At 46.9% G+C, this 19,159-nt stretch overlaps 1 protein-coding gene across 2 annotated transcripts in view; it reads left to right on the top strand.

Moving 5' to 3' along the window:
* Nucleotides 1-19,159, top strand: part of LOC102447856 (uncharacterized) — an 84,936-nt gene that overhangs the window by 5,424 nt on the left and 60,353 nt on the right. For both annotated transcript variants that reach the window (XM_089776125.1, XM_089776124.1), the window contains exons 3-4: nucleotides 11,008-11,168; nucleotides 11,687-11,984. In XM_089776125.1, the coding sequence (XP_089632251.1) occupies nucleotides 11,008-11,168; nucleotides 11,687-11,984 (459 nt within the window). The remainder of the gene's footprint in view (nucleotides 1-11,007; nucleotides 11,169-11,686; nucleotides 11,985-19,159) is intronic.

Here is a 19,159-nt window from a genome sequence, read left to right as displayed (position 1 = left end):
CTAAATATGAGTCAACAGTGTGATGCTATTGCATAAATAGCAAACATGATTCTGGGCTGCATTAACAGGAGTGTTGTGAGCCAGACACGAGAAGTCATTCTTCCACTCTACTCTGCGCTGGTTAGGCCTCAGTTGGAGTATTGTGTCCATTTCTGGGCACCACATTTCAAGAAAGATGTGGAGAGATTGAAGAGGGTCCAGAGAAGAGCAACAAGAATGATTAAAGGTCTAGAGAACATGACCTATGAGGGAAGGCTGTGTTTTTTAGTTAAGAAAAGAGAAGATTGAGGGGGGACATGAGAGCAGTTTTCAGGTATCTAAAAGGGTGTCCCAAGGAGGAGGGAGAAAACTTGTTCATCTTGGCCTATGAGGATAGAACAAGAAGCAATGGGCTTAAACTGCAGCAAGGGAGGTTTAGGTTGGACATTAGGAAAAAGTTCCTAACTGTCAGGGTGGTGAAACACTGGAATCAATTGCCCAGGGAGGTTGTGGAATCCCCATCTCTGGAGATATTTAAGAGCAGGTTAGATAAATGTCTATCAGGGATGGTCTAGTCAGTACTTGGTCCTGCCCTGGGGGCAGGGGACTGGACTCGATGACCTCTTGAGGTCCCTTCCAGTCCTAGTATCTATGATTTTGTGATTCTAAGCCGAGTCTTAAAAACCCCTAGGGATGGAGATTCCACCCCCTCCCTAGGGAACCCAGCCCAGTGCTTCACCACCCTCTTAGTGAAATAGTTTTTCCTAATATCCAACCTAGACCTCCCGCACCACAGCTTGAGACCATTGCTCCTTGTTCTGCCATCTGTCACTACTGAGAACAGCCTCTCTCCATCCTCTTTGGAACCTCCCTTCAGGAAGTTGAAGGCTGCTGTCAAATCCCTCCTCACTCTTCTCTTCTGCAGACTACATAAACTGAAATCCATCAGCCTCTCCTCATAGATCATGTGCTCTAGCCCCCTAATAATTTTGGTTGCCTTCTGCTGGACCCTCTCCAATGCATCCACGTCCTTTCTATAGTGGCGGCGGAGGGGGAGAGGCAGAACTGGACACAATACTGTAGATCTGGCCTCACCAGAACTGAATAAAGGGGAATAATCACTTCTCTAGATCTGCTGGCAATGCTCCTCCTAATATGTTGTTAGCCTTCTTGGCTATGAAGGCTCACTGTTGTCTCATATCCATCTTGTCATCCATTTTAATCCCCAGGTCCTTTTCTGCTGAACTGCTATTTAGCCAATCGGTCCCCAGCCTGTAACAATGCCTTGGATTCTTCTGTTCCAAGGGCAGAACCCTACACTTGTCCTTGTTAAACCTCATCACATTTCTTAGGCCCAATCCCTTAATCTGTCTAGGTCACTCTGGACTCTATCCCTGCCCTCCAGCATATCTACCTCTCCCCCTACCTTAGTGTCATCCACAAACTTCCTGAGGGTGAAATCCATCCCCTGATCCAGGTCATTAATAAAGATGTTGAACAAAACCAGCCCTAGGACCGATCCTTGGGGCACTCTGCTAGAAACTGACCACCAACCTGACATCAAACCATTAATCACTACCCATTAGGCCCGATAGTCTAGCCAGCTTTCTATCCATCTTACAGTGCATTTATCCAATCCATACTTCCTTAACTTGCTGTCAAGAATATTGTGGGAGACTGTATCAAAAGCTTTGCTAAAGTCAAGGTATATCACATCCACTGATTTTCCCATATCCACAGAGCCAGTTACCTCATCATAGAAGCTAATCAGATTGGTTAGGTATGACTTTCCCTTAATGGATCCATGTTGACTACTTTCCCCTCTTCCAAGTGCTTCAAAATTGATTCCTTGAGGATCCGTTCCATGATTTTTCCGGGGATTGAGATAAAAGCTGACTGGTCTGTAGTTCTCTGGATTGTTCTTCCCTTTTTTAAAAATGGGCACTACATTTGCCTTCTTCAAATCATACGAGATCTCTCCCGATCTCCATGAGTTTTCAAAGATAATGGCCAAAGGCTCTTCAATGACATTTGTGTATGTCTAGCTTTTCTAAATAGTTCCTAACCTGTTCTTTCTCTACCAAGGGCTGCCCACCCCCTTCCCATATTGTGTTACCTAGTGCATTAGTCTGGGAGCTCACCTTGTCTGTGAAGACAGAGGCAAAGAAAGCATTGAGTACTTCAGCTTTTCTTACATCTTCTGTCACTAGGTTACCTCCCTCATCCAGTAAGGGCTCCTCACCCTCTCTGATCACCCTCTTATTGCTAACATGCTTATAGAAACCTTTCTTGTTACCCTTCACGTCCTTGCTAGCTGCAATTCGAATTGCGTTTTTGCCTTCCTGATAACTACCCTGCATTCTCGAGCAATATATTTATACTCCTCCCTAGTCATCTGTCCTAGTTTCCACTTCTTGTTAGCTTCCTTTTTGTGTTTAAGTTCACCAATGATTTCCCCAGTAAGCCAGTCTGGTCGTCTACCATATGTATTTTTCTTACTGTGCATCGAGATGGTTTCTTTTTGTACCTTTAAGCCTTCTTTAAACTACTTCCAGCTCTCCTGGACTCCTCTCCCCTTCGTGTAAGCATCCCAGAGAATCCTGCTCATCAGTTCTCTGAGGGAGTCAAAATCTGCTTTTCTGAAGTCCAGGATGTGTATTTTGCTACTCTTTTCTTCCTTTGGTCAGGGTCCTGAAATCTACCATCTCATGTTCACTGCTTCCCAGGTTGTCACCCACCTCTACTTCCCCTACTAGTTCCTCCCTGTTTGTGAGCAGCAGCTCAAGCTGCTCATGGCCTTGGTCGGTTCCTTCAGCACTTGTACCAAGAAGTTATCGCCAACATTCTCCAAAAACATCCTGGGTTGTCTGTGTCGTGCTGTATTGGTCTCCCAAGAGAGGTCAGGGTTGCGCATCACTGCCTTAGACATTCCACCAGGACCAGGGCATGTTGCCTGCTGCTTCCTTCCCTTCCCAGGGCCCCTATGGCGACATCTACTCACCCCCTTTTTCTGAGCCAGGAACAGCTGTGACACCTCCTCCCGAGGACCAGCAGGGTACTCCACACATCCCACTGGACCAGTCAGGGCCCCTACAACCTATGGGGCCTCCTCTGGTGGCCTCCTCAAGTTCCTGCCCTGATGAAGCAGTGGCATGCACATCTGTGACAGCCTTGTCTCCTATGGAGTATAGGACACTTCAGAACTTCCTCTGCATAGTGGCCATTACATCAGCCTCCAGGTGGAGAAGGCAGAGGAACAAGATGATCTGATAATAGATATCCTGGCTCCTCAGGACTCTTCCCAGCTGGCTCTACCCACCACAAGGCCATATTGGTGTTGGCCAAGATTGTCTGGCAGACCCCTGCCTCCACACCCCCAACTGCCAAGGGAGTAGAAACAGAAGTACTTTGTCAAAGGGTTCACATACCTTTTCACCCACCTTCTACTGAGTTCCAGAACTGAACACTGTACTCCCATTGGGGCCTAATCAGTGCCGGGTACAGTAGAAGAATGACTTCTCGTATCTTGCTCTCCACACTCCTGGTAGTGTATCCCAGAATAATATTTGCTTTTTTTTTTTGCAATGGTGTCACACTGTTGACTTGTATTGACCTTGTGGTTCACTATGACCCCTAGATCCTCTCCCAGCTTGGTATCATCCATAAATTTAATAAGCATATTCTCTATGCTAGTGTCTAAATAATTGATGAAGATATTGAACAGTACCAGACCCAAAACAGACCTCTGTGGATCCCCACTTGTTTTGCCCTTCCTACATGACTGTGATCCATTAATAATGACTCTTTTAGAACGGTTATCCAGCTAGTTGTGCACCCACACACAGTAGCCCCATCTAGGTAGCATTTCCCTAGTTTCTTGATAATAATGTCCCTTTGAAAATCTGCCAACTCTTTTCAGTTGTTCCTCCTCTTTGTCTTGCTTCCAATGGAACCTTATCTACCAGCTCTTTAAGTTTACTGAAATCTGCCTTCCTGAAACCCATTGTCTCTATTTTGCTGTTCTCTTCTACCATTCCTTAAAATCATGAACTCTATGATTTCATGATCACTTTCACCCAAGCTGCCTTCCACTTTTAAATTTTCAAGCAGTTCCTCTCTATTTGTTAAAATCAAATCTAAATTTAAATGGCTGTTGTGCTCTGCCAACCAGCTGATGATCAGCTGCTTGTCGGCAGATCGGGGCAGTCTAGATGCACCGCGGTTGACAAGGAAGTCTTTGTCGACCAGCACAGGTAAACCTGGTTTCACGAGGCATACCTGCACCGGTCAACAAAGGCTTCCGTGGCGCGTCTAGACTGCCCCATCTGCTGACAAACAGCTGGTCGGCAGAGCGCGGCAGCCATTTAAATTTAAATGAAGCCGCAATTATTTAAATCGCGGCTTCATTTCCCTATAACGGGTAGCCTAATCTACATGCCTCTGACGACAGAGGCATGTAGTCTAGACATACCCTCGGTGTCCAAATACTCTCTTCCCCTTCCTTGAAAGGTGAACCCCATCACCTTGGAACAGCTTAGCAGTCCTCCTTGGAACAGCATCTCATGGTTGAAGAAGCCAAAGCCCTGCTGGTGACACCATCTTCGCAGCCAGACATCCACCTCCACTATGCACCTGTCTCTGCCAGGGCCCCTACATTTGGCAGGAAGGACTGAAGAGAATGCCACCTGTGCTCCAAACTCCTTCACCCGCACTCCCAGAGCGCTGGAGTCACTCTTGATCCATGGAAGGTCACACCTGGCAGTGTCATTAGTGCCCACCTGGATGAGTAGCATGGGGTAGTAGTGGGAGGGCCAGATAACCCTTGACAATGCCCTTGTAAGATCTCAGATAAGGGCCCCTGCTCGGCAGCGTACCTCCCAAGATGGCATCTACGGGTTCAGATGGGTACCTCCATCCCTGTTAGAAGAGACTCAAACCACCACTACCCTAAGCTTCCTCCTCGCGGTGGTGCCTACAGACCTCCCAGCCTTGGGGGTACAAAGCTTTTCCTCATCTGCCTTAAGGGGGTGATTCTTTATCTCCTGTATCCAGAATAGTGTAACAGTCCTCCAGAACCACGGTGGGAGGGTTGGGAGCGGGGGTGGAGCACTGCCTGCTGCCAGAAGTGACCAACTGCCAGTGTCTCCCCTGAGACAGCCCTCTCCTCCTCTACCTGTGATACATCAGCAGTCTTTTGTAATGGGATAGCTTCCTCAGCTGTCTCCACATGTATACTTTCAAGGAATTCCTCATGGACTCACATGCTCCTCAGCCTAGCCACCTCCTCCTGTAAGAGGTTCCTTGGGATTTCAGGGACAAGGGCTTTTACTCCTGTTGATAGAATCACAGAATCCTACCGTTGGAAGAGACATCAGGAGAGATCACTGAGTCCAGCCCCCTTCCCAAAGCAACCCCAACCCCAACTCAATCATCCCAGCCAGGGCTTTGTCAAGTTGAAACGTAAAAACCTCTAGGAATGAAGATTCCATCACCTCCCTAGGGAACCCATCCCAGTGCTTCCGCACCCGCCTAGTCAAATTCTTTTTCCTAATATACAACGTAGACCTCCCCCAGTGAAAGTATAGCTTCTTGTTCTGTCATTTGTCACCACTGAGAACAGCCTCTCTCCATCCTCTTTGGAACTCCCCTTCAGGTAGTTGAAGGCTTCTATCAAACCCATCCCTCTCGTCTCTCCTGAAGACTAAATAAGCCCAAATCCCTCAATTTTTCCTCATAAGTCATGTGCTCAAGTGCCCTAATAATTTTTGTTGCCCTACGTTGGACTTTCTCCAATGCATCCACATCCTTTCTGTAATGAGGGCCCCAGAATTGAACGCAGTACTCCCGATGTGGCCTCACCAGTGCTACATAAGGAGAAGTTATCACTTCTCTGCATCTGCTGGCAATGCTTCTCCTAATGCACCTAATATGCCATTAGTCTTCTTGGCTACAATGACACACTGTATCCACTGTAACCCCCAGGTCCTTTTCTGCTGAACTACTACTTAGCAAGTCGGTCCCCAGGCTGTAACAATGCTTGGGATTCTTCCATCCCAAGTATAGGAGTCTGATCTTCATAGAATCATAGAATAATAGGACTGGACGGGACCTCGAGAGGTCATCGAGTCCAGCCCCCCGCCCTCAAGGCAGGGCCAAGCTCCGTCTACACCATCCCTGACAGATGTCTATCTAACCTGTTCTTAAATATCTCCAGAGAGGGAGATTCCACCACCTCCTTTGGCAATTAATTCCAATATTTGACCACCCTGACAGTTAGGAATTTTTTCCTAATGTCCAATCTAAACCTCCCCTGCTGCACTTTAAGCCCATTACTCCTTGTCCTGTCGTCAGTAACCAAGAGGAACAAATTTTCTCCTTCCTCCTTGTGACACCCTTTTAGATATTTGAAAACCGCTATCATGTCCCCCCCTTAATCTTCTTTTTTCCAAACTAAACAAGCCCAGTTCATGAAGCTTGGCTTCATAGGTCATGTTCTCTAAACCTTTAATCATTCTTGTCGCTCTTCTCTGTACCCTTTCCAATTTCTCCACATCTTTCTTGAAATGTGGCGCCCAGAACTGGACACAGTACTCCAGCTGAGGCCTAACTAGTGCAGAGTAGAGCGGCAGAATGACTTCACGAGTTTTGCTTACAACACACCTGTTGATACAACCTAGAATCATATTTGCTTTTTTTGCAACAGCATCACACTGTTGACTCATATTCAACTTGTGGTCCACTATGACCCCTAGATCCCTTTCCGCCATGCTCCTTCCTAGACAGTCGCTTCCCATCTTGTATGTATGGAACTGATTGTTCCTTCTTCCTCATTTTTTTAAAGATGGGCACAACATTTGCTTTTTTCCAATCATCCAGGACATCCCCCGATCTCCAGTTATCAAAGATAATGGCAAATGGTTCTGCAATCACATCAGCCAACTCCCTCAGCACCCTCGGATTTGTATATGTCAAGCTTTTCTAAATAGTTCTTAACCGGTTCTTTCTCCACTGAGGGCTGCCCACCTCTTTCACATACTGTGCTTCTCAAGGCAGCAGTCTGGGAACTGATCTTGTTTGTGAAGACAAAGGCAAAAAAAAATCCATTGAGTAGTTCAGCTTTTCCCACATCATCTGTCACTAGGTTACCTCCCTCATCCAGTCAGGGTTCTGCACCTTCCCTGACCACCTTTTTATTGCTAACTTGCCTGTAGAAACCTTTCTTAATACCTTTCACATCCCTTGCTAGGTATAATGCCAATCCATTATTTCCTTGTTCCCAAGGTGAAGGGAGAACCTTCGCCCTATCCTGGACTTTCGGGAGCTCAATAAGTTTGTGATCAGCCACAAGTCTCGGATGGTCACCCTGGGCTCCATCATTCCTTCCCTGGACTGAGGGATTGATACACCACTCTCAATTTAAAGGATGCTTATTTTCACATTGTGATCAAGCCATCCCACACGTGGCATCTCCCATTTCCAGTGACACAGTCACTAACAGAACAACTAATAGAAGCTTCCAGATCACAGGCCCTGATTCTCATGGGGGACTTTAATCCCCCTGACATCTGCTGGGAGACCAATACAGCAGTACACAAACAATCCAGGAAGTTTTTGGAGAATTGGGGATAACTTCCTGGTACAAGTGCTGAAGGAACCGACCAGGGGTCGTGCGCAGCTTGACCTGCTGCTCACAAACAGGGAAGAGCTTGTAGGGGAAGTAGAGGTGGGTGACAACCTGGGCAGCAGTGATCATGAGATGGTCAAGTTCAAGATCCTGTCAAAAGGAAGAAAGGAGAGTAGCAGATTACACACTCTGGACTTCAGAAAAGCAGATTTTGACTCCCTCAAGGGATTGATGGGCAGAATCCCCTGGGATGCTAACATGAGGGGGAAAGGAGTCCAGGAGAGCTGGCTGTATTTTAAAGAAGCCTTATTGAAGGTGCAGGAACAATCCATCCCGATGCGCATTAAGAAAAGCAAATATGGTAGACGACCAGCTTGGCTTAGCAGTGAAATCCTTGGCAAAATTAAACACAAAAAGGAAGTTTACAAGAAGTGGAAAGTTGGATAGATGACTAGGGAGGGTATAAATGGTATTCCTTGAGAATGCAGGGGTGTAATCAGGAAGGTGAATGCACAATTGGGACTGCAGCTAGCAAGGGACGTGAAGGGTAACAAGAAAGGCTTCTACAGGCATGTTAGCAATAAGAGGGTGATCAGAGTGGGTGTGGGACCCTTACTGGATGAGGGAGGTAACCTAGTGACAGATGATGGGGGAAAAGCTGAAGTACTCAATGCTTTTTTTTTTGCCTCTGTCTTGACAGACAGAGTCAGCTCCCAGACGGCTGCACTAGGCAACGCAATATGGGAAAGAGTTGGGCCGCTCTCGGTGGAGAAAGAACAGGTTAAGAACTATTTAGAAAAACTAAACATACACAAATCCATGGGACCTAATCTAATGCATCCGAGGGCGCTGAGGGAGTTGGCAGCTGTCATTTCAGAACCATTGGCCATTAGTTTTGAAAACTTGTTGTGGCAATGAGGGATGTCCTGAACGACTGGAAAAAAGCAAATGTAGGTGCTATCTTTCAAAAAGGGAAGTAACTACAGACCGGTCAGCCTCAACTTAGTTTCCAGAAAAATCATGGAGGGAGATCCTCACAGAATCCATGTTGGAGAATTTAAGACTGGAAAAAGATCAGGAACAGTCAACATGGATTCACCAAGGGCAAGTCATGCCTGACCAACCTGATTGCCTTCTATGACAAGGTGAATGGCTCTGTGGATAAGGGGAAGGTGGTGGAGGTTGTGGATGTGATATACCTTGACTTTAGCAAAGCTTTTAATATGGTCTCCCACAATATTCTTGCCAGGAAGTTAAGGAAGTATTGATTGGATAAATGGACTGTAAGGTGGATAGAAAGCTCAATGGGTAGTGATCAACGGCTGGATGTCTGATTGGCAGTCGGTGTCAAAGACAGTGTCCCCAGGATTGGCTCTAAGGCCAGTTTCTCAACATCTTTATTAAAAACCTGGATGAAGGGATGGATTGCACCCTCAGCAAGTTTGCAGATGACACTAAGCTGAGGGGAGAGGTGGACATGTAGAAGGGCAGGGATAGGGTCCAGAGTGATCTAGACAAGTTGGAGGGTTGGGCCAAAAGAAATCTGAGGAGGTTCAACAAGGACAAGTGCAGAGTCCTGCCCTTGGGTGGAAGAATCCCGATCACTGCTACAGGCGGGGGACTGACTGGCTAAGCAGCAGTTTTGCAGAAAAGGACCTGGGGATTGCAGAGGATGAGACTCTGGATGTGAGCCGACCATGTGTCCTTGTAGCCAAGCAGGCTAACGGCATATTGGGATGCATTAGTGGAGCATTGGCAGCAGATCTAGAGAAGTGATTATTCCGCTTTATTCCACGCTGGTGAGGCCACATCTAGAGTATTGAATCCAATTTTGGGGGCCCCGTTACAAGAATGGGGATACATTGGAGAAAGTCCAGTGGAAGGCAACAAAAATGATGAGGGGGATGGAGCACATGAGGGATTTGGGCTTATTTACTCTTCAGGAGTGAAGAGAGAGAGGGGATTTGAGAGCAGCCTTTAACTTCCTGAAGGGGGATTGCACAGAAGATGGAGAGAGGCTGTTCTCAGTGGTGACAGTTGATGTAATCCACTGCTCCTCATTCTAATTGTGGTCAGGGTGGGGTAGGTTGGATATTAGGAAAAACTATTTCCCCAGAAGGATGGAGAAGCCCTGGGAACAGTTTGCCAGGGAGGGAGTGGAATCTCCATCCGCGAGAGGTGTTTCTGAGCTGACTTGGCAAGCCCTGGCTGGGGTGATTGAGCTGGGGTTGGTCCTTCTGTGGGCCGGGAATTGGCTCGATGACCCCTGAGGTCTCCTCTAATCCTGTAGTTCTGGGATTCTGCAATTCTGTTTTTTCCTGTCTGAATGAGGCTGTGATGGACACTGCTGGGCAGGCTGCTTCTATTATCATGTCCTTTCCCCCCATGCAGATACACAGAAGGGCAGGGCAGGAATCCACCCCCGGGGCCATCCCTTCCACACACACCCCCACGCTGAGGCAGGATGAAGTCACCCTAGACCAGAGCACAAACCACAGCAGCTGCTCTCCAGAGTCACATGTCGTTACTGTGTGATTGGGGGCACCTGCCACTGTCTGGGGAAGGATTTCTGCGGGGAGCAGCTCCCCCTTGGGGCTTGGCACTCGTAGCTCCCCCTTGGCACTCGTAGTCTCTTCCCTCCTGGACAAGGGAATCCTTTCCTAGGTCGTCTTGCCTGGGGCACTCCCTAAGGAGCTGCCCTGAGACCTGCAATCCTCAGGAGCGTCCTCTGTGTTCTGTGCATCCAGTGGAGCCCTCACAGCCCTTTCCTAGTGCCAGATGCCATGTAGGAAGTTGGTAGACATCCATCCATGCAGAGAATTAATGGTGCACTGTGGAGCTAGGCTGGCTCCTTTGCCTTAGGCGAGCCTGTCGCAGGGAGGCTGGGCGCCTGACCTCCTCAGGGGCCTGCTGCCCCGTGACTGCCCTGTGGCCTGTCTGAAGACTGTTATCCTACTCCCGTCAACCTTCTCTTCCTGACTAAACCCACCCAGATCCTTCCGTCTGTGCCCTGAGGCAGCTTGTCATTTCGGCTGCTGCCCATTAGAGCCTATTCCATTTTCCACATTTAAAGTGCGGGGTGGGAAGCAGGACACGGTGCTCCAGCTGAGCCCTCTCCCGGGCCAAGTAAAGTGGGTCAGTCACTGCCCACGTCTTACACACAACTCTGCCCTGACGACATCCCCGAGTGACACTCGCCCCGACCTGCTGATGGGGGGGGCCCAGGAAGGCAACTGCCCCAGGGCCTAGCGATAGAAAAGGTTTGGGCCATCGCTTTCACTACTGTGGTACCATGAGACTGGGCCAGATACTCCCTTAAGTGCTGCAGGGTCATTTAACCAGGCGCTGAGAGTTTGAATTCTTCCATTTTGTTTTGGCTTCTTGGTATTTGCTCTTTCCTTTAGCTGCGGGACCATCACCGACCCCACTGCCGGATCCCTCAGCACCATCTGCTGCGACGGGCTGGAGGGCCGCTACGTCACCATCGTCATCCCGGGCAGGGAGGAGTATCTGTCCCTGTGTGAGGTCGAGGTTCTCTCTCAGGGCTGTACCCCACCGCCAGGGGGTGAGGAACTAGAGCAATGTGACTGGAGACCTGTTCCCTTTCATGTCCCCTGTGCGTCAGCCTCTGCCTAGCGAGACAGCAGAAACCCTGGGAACATCGCCCCTTCCCACTGCTGAACTGTGCATGGGCTGCAGCTGTCAGGGGTAGGTGGGAGGGGCCCCATGTGAATATCATGCCCCATGCCAGTGAGCTATGGGACAGGTGGGCTGAGAAGGGCCCTCTGGGCTGAGAGCCCAGCACCAGCCTTCTGTTGTTCCTGTCTAGGGGCCAAGTTCCTACTGTGAATCTGCCTCTCATGTGGTGCCTGGTTTGTGTGTCATTAGGGATGGTCTAGACAGTATTTGGTCCTGCCATGGGGGCAGGGGACTGGACTCGATGACCTCTCGAGGTCCCTTCCAGTCCTAGTATTCTATGATCAGGAAACAGCTCTTAAGTGTGGGAGAAAGGGCTTCTAGGGGCCCCTCCTCCCCTGATGATTGACACATCTCACCTCCTTTCTGCTCACCCTCTGATTCCAGCTCAGAACTTGGCGCTGGGGCGTCCGGCCAATCAGTCATCCACATTACTGGACAAGACTGGACAAGCTGTGCCTGGAAGAGCCGTGGATGGAAACCGTGATGGGAAGTTTGAAGTTGGCTCCTGCAGCCACACCACTCTCATAAGAGAGCCATGGTGGAACGTGGACTTGGGGAGGCGATATTCTGTCTCCATGGTGATCGTGAAGCATGGGGAAAACAAGTGTTGTGGAGTGAGATTGAAGGGTGCCGAGATCCACGTGGGGGACTCCATAGTGAACCATGGCAAGGACAACCCCATGTAAGTTGCTTCTCCATTGCCTGCAGCAAGATGAGCCCTTCCAGCTCAGGCACAAGGATTAGGTCTCATTGCCAGTCTTCTCTTCTGAGCTGCCTGAGTCTGAGTGCTGTGTTGATGGTGCACAGGCATAACCATAGGTGGGATTGGGTGGAGCATAGATTTTCTCTTGGCCTCCAGGACCACCCAACTCTGAATTGTAGGACTGTGATGGATGGAGGGGAATTCCCCTTTTTTAGACATTCCAGCATTCAGCAACTAATGGGTTAAACCCAGAACAGTGGCTATCCAGCAAGTGCTGGCAGGAAGCCAGGAGAGCCAATGGAAAAAAAGTGAGAAAAAGCTGTGGAAAGATTAAGTAAACCTTGGGAGATGAACATGGAATGTCCAGCAATACTCATGTCTAAAATATCTACAAAGGATAGAACCTGGGAATAAGAAGTGTGAATAGATAGGGAATATGTAGTTAGATGCTATCCAGTTATCTTTCTTGTCTCTGGTTTCCACCTTCGTTACCTGAAGCAGCAACAGGCATGTTCGACGGTGAGCCTCATCCTAAGTCTGTCCTTTGGTTTAAATAAGTCATAGTCATTCATGTTTTCTATAGGCATTTCAACTGCTAAGCATCCACTGAATTGTAGCCTTCATTCCACCACTGAGCTGTGGAGATGCTGTACCCAAGGCCCTTTCAAAATTCTCTAAGAAGCCCTCTGCAGCCTCTCCTACTTTATAGACTGAATATTTCTTGGATTGGGGAGCATTCGTTGGAGCAGGGTGGTAAGTTGGTGTAGCGCGAGTGCCCGGCTTCTCAGCTTTCTCCTGTTTAAAGCACCTCAGCTCTTCCCTTTACTCAGCCTCAAAGTGATTCATTTTTTCCTCTCTCCTCCATGTCCAAACACCTCATCAGTCTGAGGAATTCCATCTCCTCTTTAGTTAGCGGTCTGCCTCCCTTAGCCCTGGTCTACACTAGTGAGTTATTTCAAAGTAACCTCCTGTACTTTGAAATAATGGGGTATCCACACTACCAAGCCTGTTATTTTGAAATAATGGGCTGGTTATTTCAAAATAGGTATTCCTGCTTTCCTCGGGGAATAACACTTATTTCGAAATAGTTATTGCAAAATAGAATTAATGTGGACACTTTGTTGCTGCTATTTCAAAATAGCTACTCCCAGGTATGTCTATACTACCCACCTAGTTCGAACTAGCGGGGTAATGTAGGCATACCGCACTTGCAAATGAAGCCCGGGATTTGAATTTCCCGGGCTTCATTTGCATAGCGAGGAGCCGCCATTTTTAAAACACCGCTGGTTCGAACCCCGTGCAGCACGGTTACACGGGGCACCAACTAGGTAGTTCGAACTAGGCTTCCTAGTTCGAACTACCGTTACTCCTCGTGAAACGTTTCATGAGGAGTAACGGTAGTTCGAACTAGGAAGCCTAGTTCGAACTACCTAGTTGGTGCCCCGTGTAGCCGTGCTGCACGGGGTTCGAACCAGCGGGGTTTTAAAAATGGCGGCTCCCCGCTTATGCAAATGAAGCCCGGGAAATTCAAATCCCGGGCTTCATTTGCAAGTGCGGTATGCCTACATTACCCCGCTAGTTCGAACTAGCGGGGTAGTGTAGACATACCCCCCCCCCAGAGTAATTTGAAGTAATTTGAATTTGCTTCCTGGGGCTCTTAGTCGAGACAGCATGTCCACATTAAGGGAGGCTGCCTTGGACTAAGTTTGAGGCTTCACTATAGTGTGGACGCGCCATTTCAATGTTGTTATTTCAGGAGTTGCTATTTCAAATGTAGATATTTCAAAATAATTTCCTACTATAGACATGCCCTTAGAGACCTCTTCACACCTTTCTGTCTGTGATATGGGAGGGGAAGGGCATCACTATCATCTCCTGGCCCCTTATGGACACCCTTCTCCCCGGACCCTCGCTATACAGGTCTGCCCGGTGGGTGAGCATCTCACCCTGATCTCGGGCCGTTTCTGCCTTGGTGTGCTGCTTTGAAAGGTTGGTTGCTCCAGGGCCACCCTGTCAGACTGCAAATGCATGCACTGGGCTGGTTCCCTGCCCTACTCTAGTCTAGGCATCCAGCTGCCCAAAAAGCTAGAAAAAAACCCAATGTTTGGTTTGGTCTCTGGCTTTGCAGGTGGAGCCCTCTGCCTGCCTTTCACCCCTCAGACAGCAACACAAAACAATCATAAATCTTCCAAACAGGCAAAAGGAGGGGGAGGGAAGTATCCCTTGGTTCACAATTGTTCCACCAGTGCTGTCACCAAATCAAGCATGTTCCCCACTCTGGCACTTCGAGTGCAGAAGGTGGAGGGTCCGCAAGAGACTTTAAAAAGACTCTGCCTCTAGAGGCATCTTCTTAAAAACTCCCCAAGGTCGCAGATTCCCTGACTGTGGGTGGGATGCTGCCACCACCCAAGTGCAAACCCCTTTTCCAAACCTAGGAAGACTCAGTTGGAAATTTCTTCCCACAGGATCCCCCAAACTTTTACCCTCCCTCAGGAGAGTAATTTCAAATAACTGACGTCTCAGGCATGTGCATCCTGCCTTGTAGGACACAGGAATCAGATCATAGTCTTCAAACAGGTGATTTCATTAACAAAACAAAGATGTATTTGGTAAAGCAGACTTTGTGGCTAGGTGTTAAAAGCAACTGAGAAAACAGATCAGAGTACAGACAATTGCTTTTAAACATCAGTTACAGAGTATGGGGACGGAGGGGAAGAGAAAGAAATGGGTTCAACACAGAGTTCACAAAACAAAACCCAAACCATGATCCCATCTCACTACACATTCCCAATCTACTCACGTTTCTGAGTAGATGGATGTAGGAGACAGATTTGTTGAGAGTCTCTGGGTTAGGTATAAAGGGGTAAAAAAACAAGGGTAATGTCATGTGTGGCAGGGTCAGTCCCACTCTTGAGCCCTTGACCCCTGTTCAGCCCACTGTCCCACAGTCTAGGAGTCACAGCATATGGCTCACTCACCTTGGTTTGAGATTTGTTGTCTCCCTGTCGTCTTTAACAAGGCTGACTCTGTTCTCTTAGCTCCTCCGATGTTTTTCTCTCTCCAAACTCCTTCTCAGCTCTACTTCCCTCACTCACAGGCAGCCCCAATTACTTTCACCTCTGCCTTAATTGATTTTGCAGCAGCCCTCCTCTGTTGCCCCTAATAAGCCAGGATTGCTGACTCTCTCTGCCTCTTTCCCCTTCATAGAATCATAGAATACTAGGACTGGAAGGGACCTCGAGAGGTCTTCGAGTCCAGCCCCCCGCCCTCAAGGCAGGACCAAGCTCCGTCTACACCATCCCTGACAGATGTCTATCTAACCTGTTCTTAAATATCTCCAGAGAGGGAGATTCCACCACCTCCCCTGGCAATTTATTCCAATATTTGACCACCCTGACAGTTAGGAATTTTTTCCTAATGTCCAATCTAAACCTCCCCTGCTGCACTTTAAGCCCATTACTCCTTGTCCTGTCCTCAGAAACCAAGAGGAACAAATTTTCTCCTTCCTCCTTGTGACACCCTTTTAGATATTTGAAAACCGCTATCATGTCCCCCCTTAATCTTCTTTTTTCCAAACTAAACAAGCCCAGTTCATGAAGCCTGGCTTCATAGGTCATGTTCTCTAAACCTTTAATCATTCTTGTCGCTCTTCTCTGTACCCTTTCCAATTTCTCCACATCTTTCTTGAAATGTGGCGCCCAGAACTGGACACAGTACTCCAGCTGAGGCCTAACTAGTGCAGAGTAGAGCGGCAGAATGACTTCACGAGTTTTGCTTACAACACACCTGTTGATACAACCTAGAAATCATATTTGCTTTTTTTGCAACAGCATCACACTGTTGACTCATATTCAACTTGTGGTCCACTATGACCCCTAGATCCCTTTCCGCCATGCTCCTTCCTAGACAGTCGCTTCCCATCTTGTATGTATGGAACTGATTGTTCCTTCCTAAGTGGAGGACTTTGCATTTCTCTTTATTAAACCTCATCCTGTTTACCTCGGACCATTTCTCTAACTTGCTACGGTCATTTTGAATTATGTCCCTATCCTCAAAGAAGTTGCAACCCCACCCAGTTTGGTATCATCTGCAAACTTAATAAGCGTACTCTCTATCCCAATATCTACATCATTGATGAAGATATTGAACAGTACGGGTCCCAAAACAGACCCTTGCGGAACTCCGCTTGTTATCCCTTTCCAGCAGGATTTAGAACCGTTAACAACAACTCTCTGACTACGGTTATCCAGCCAATTATGCACCCACCTTCTCATGGCCCTATCTAAGTTATATTTGCCTAGTTTATCAATAAGAATATCATGCAAGACCGTATCAAATGCCTTACTAAAGTCTAGGTATATGACATCCACCGCTTCTCCCTTATCCACAAGGCTCGTTATCCTATCAAAGAAAGCTATCAGATTAGTTTGGCATGACTTGTTCTTCACAAACCCATGCTGGCTATTCCCTATCACTTTATTACCTTCCAGGTGTTTGCATATGATTTCCTTAATTACCTGCTCCATTATCTTCCCTGGGACAGATGTTAAACTGACCGGTCTGTAGTTTCCTGGGTTTTTCTTATTCCCCTTTTTATAGATGGGCACAATATATGCCCTTTTCCAGTCTTCTGGAATCTCCCCTGTCGTCCATGATTTTTCAAAGATCATAGCTAAAGGCTCAGATACCTCCTCTATCAGCTCCTTGAGTATCCTGGGATGCATTTCATCAGGACCTGTGACTTGCTGACATCCAACTTTCCTAAGTGATTTTTAACTTGTTCTTTGTGTATCCTATCTTCTAAACTTACCCTCTCTCTGCTTGTATTCACTGCGTTAGGCACACCTCCAGACTTCTCGGTGAAGACCGAAACAAAGAAGTCATTGAGCATCTCCGCCATTTCCAAGTTTCCATCAAGCTCTTTCCCCTGCTGTATCACCCCTGCTCTGTCACACATGCTAGGGGGCTACTACAGACCTCCTACCTAGGCAGAAGAGGTGAATGAGGCTTAAAAAAAAAAAAACTAACAAAATCATCCAAAGCGCAGGATTTGGTGGTGATGGGGGATTTCAACTATCCAGACCTATGCTGGAAAACTAACACAGCAGAGCACAGATTATCCAACAAATTCTTGGATTGCAGAGAAGACACTTTTTTTATTCCAGCAGGTTAAGAAAACTACTAGGAGGGGGAGGGGGGGATGCTGTTCTAGATTTGATTTTAACAAATAGGGAGGAACTGCTTGAAAATTTGAAAGTGGAAGGCAGCTTGGGTGAAAGTGATCATGAAATCATAGGGTTCATGATTCTAAGATATGGTAGAAGGGAGAACAGCAAAATAGAGACAAATGATTTCAGAAAGGCAGATTCCAGTAAACTTAAAGAGCTGGTAGGTAAGGTCCCATGGGAAGCAAGACAAAGAGGAGGAACAACTGAAAAGAGTTGGCAGATTTTCAAAGGGACATTATTAAAGGCCCAAGAGCAAACTATTCCACTGTGTAGGAAAGATAGAAAGTACGACAAAAAACACCTTGGCTTAACCAGGAGATCTTGCATGATCTAAAAATAAAAAAGGGGTCATATAAAAAGTGGAAATTAGGTCAAATTACAAAGGATGAATATAAACAAACAATACAGGTATGCAGGGGCAAGATTAGAAAGACAAAGGCATAAAACAAGCTCAAATTAGTTAGAGACATAAAGGGTAAAAAGAAGGTATTCTATAAATATATTAGAAGCAAGAGGAAGACCAAGGACAGGGTAGGCTCACTGCTCAGTGAGGAAGGAGAAACAATAACAGGAAACTTGGAAATGGCAGAGGTGTTTAAAGACTTCTTTGTTTCAGTCTTTACCAAGAAGTCTGATGATGAAGGATTGCCTAACATGGTGAATGCTAGTGGGAAGGGGAACGGTTTAGAAGATAAAATAAAATAAAATAAACAAGGTAAAAGTCACTTAGAAAAGTCAGATGTCTGCATGTCACCAGGACCTGATGAAATGTATCCTAGAATACTCAAGGAGCTGATAGAGGAGGTATCTGAGCCTCTAGCTATCATCTTTAAAAAATCATGGAAGTTGGGAGAGGTTCCAGAAGACAGGGAAAGGTCAAATCTAGTGCCTGTCTGTAAAGTGGGAAATAAGAACAACCCAGGAAACTACAGACCAGTCAGTTGATGATAATGGAGAAAGTAATTAAGGAATTCATCTGCAAATATCTAGAAGAAAATAAGGTAATATGTAACAGCCAACATGGATTTATAAAGAACAAATCACGTCAAACCAATCTGGTAGCTTTCTTTAATAGGATAACAAGTCTTGTAGATAAGGGAAAAGCGATGGACATGGTATACCTAGACTTTAGTAAGGCATTTGATATGGTCTCACATAACCTTCTTATCAATAAACTAGGCAAATACAACTTAGATGGGGCTACTATAAGGTGGGTGAATAACAGGCAGTATAACTGTTCTCAAAGAATAGTTATTAATGGTTCACATTCATGCTGGAAGGGCATAACAAGTGGGGTTCCAGAGGCGTCTGTTTTGGGACTGGTTCTATTCAATATCTTCATCAACGATATAGATATTGACATAGAGAGTATGCTTATTACGTTTTTAGATTATATCAAGCTGGCAGGGGTATGACACTTTTATAAAAAAAAGCAAACCTGATTTTGGGATGCATTAACAGGTGTGTTGTAAGCAAAACCCAAGAAGTCATTCTTCCGCTCTACTCTGCGCTGATTAGGCCTCAGTTGGAGTCTTATGTCCAGTTCTGGGCACCACATTTCAAGAAAGATGTGGAGAAATTGGAGAAGGTCCAGAGAAGAGCAACAAGAATGATTAAAGGTCTAGAGAACTTGACCTATGAAGGAAGGCTGAAAGAATTGGGCTTGTTTAGTTTGGAAGGAGAAGACTGAGAGGGGACATGAGAGCGGTTTTCAAGTATCTAAAAGGGTGTCCCAAGAAGGAGGGAGAAAAATTGTTCTCTGTAGCTTCTGATAATAGTAAAAGAAACAATGGGCTTAAATTGAAGCAGGGGAGGCTTAGGTTAGATATTAGGAAAAACTTCCTACCTGTCAGGGTGGTGAAACACTGGAATAAGTTGCTTAGGGGGGATTGGGGAATCTCCATCCCTGGAGATATTTCAGAACAG

Source organism: Pelodiscus sinensis, chromosome 2, assembly GCF_052426305.1.
Source record: "Pelodiscus sinensis isolate ZL-2025 chromosome 2, ASM5242630v1, whole genome shotgun sequence".
Taxonomy (NCBI): domain Eukaryota; kingdom Metazoa; phylum Chordata; order Testudines; family Trionychidae; genus Pelodiscus; species Pelodiscus sinensis.
This window is presented reverse-complemented; position numbering and strand designations above follow the sequence as displayed.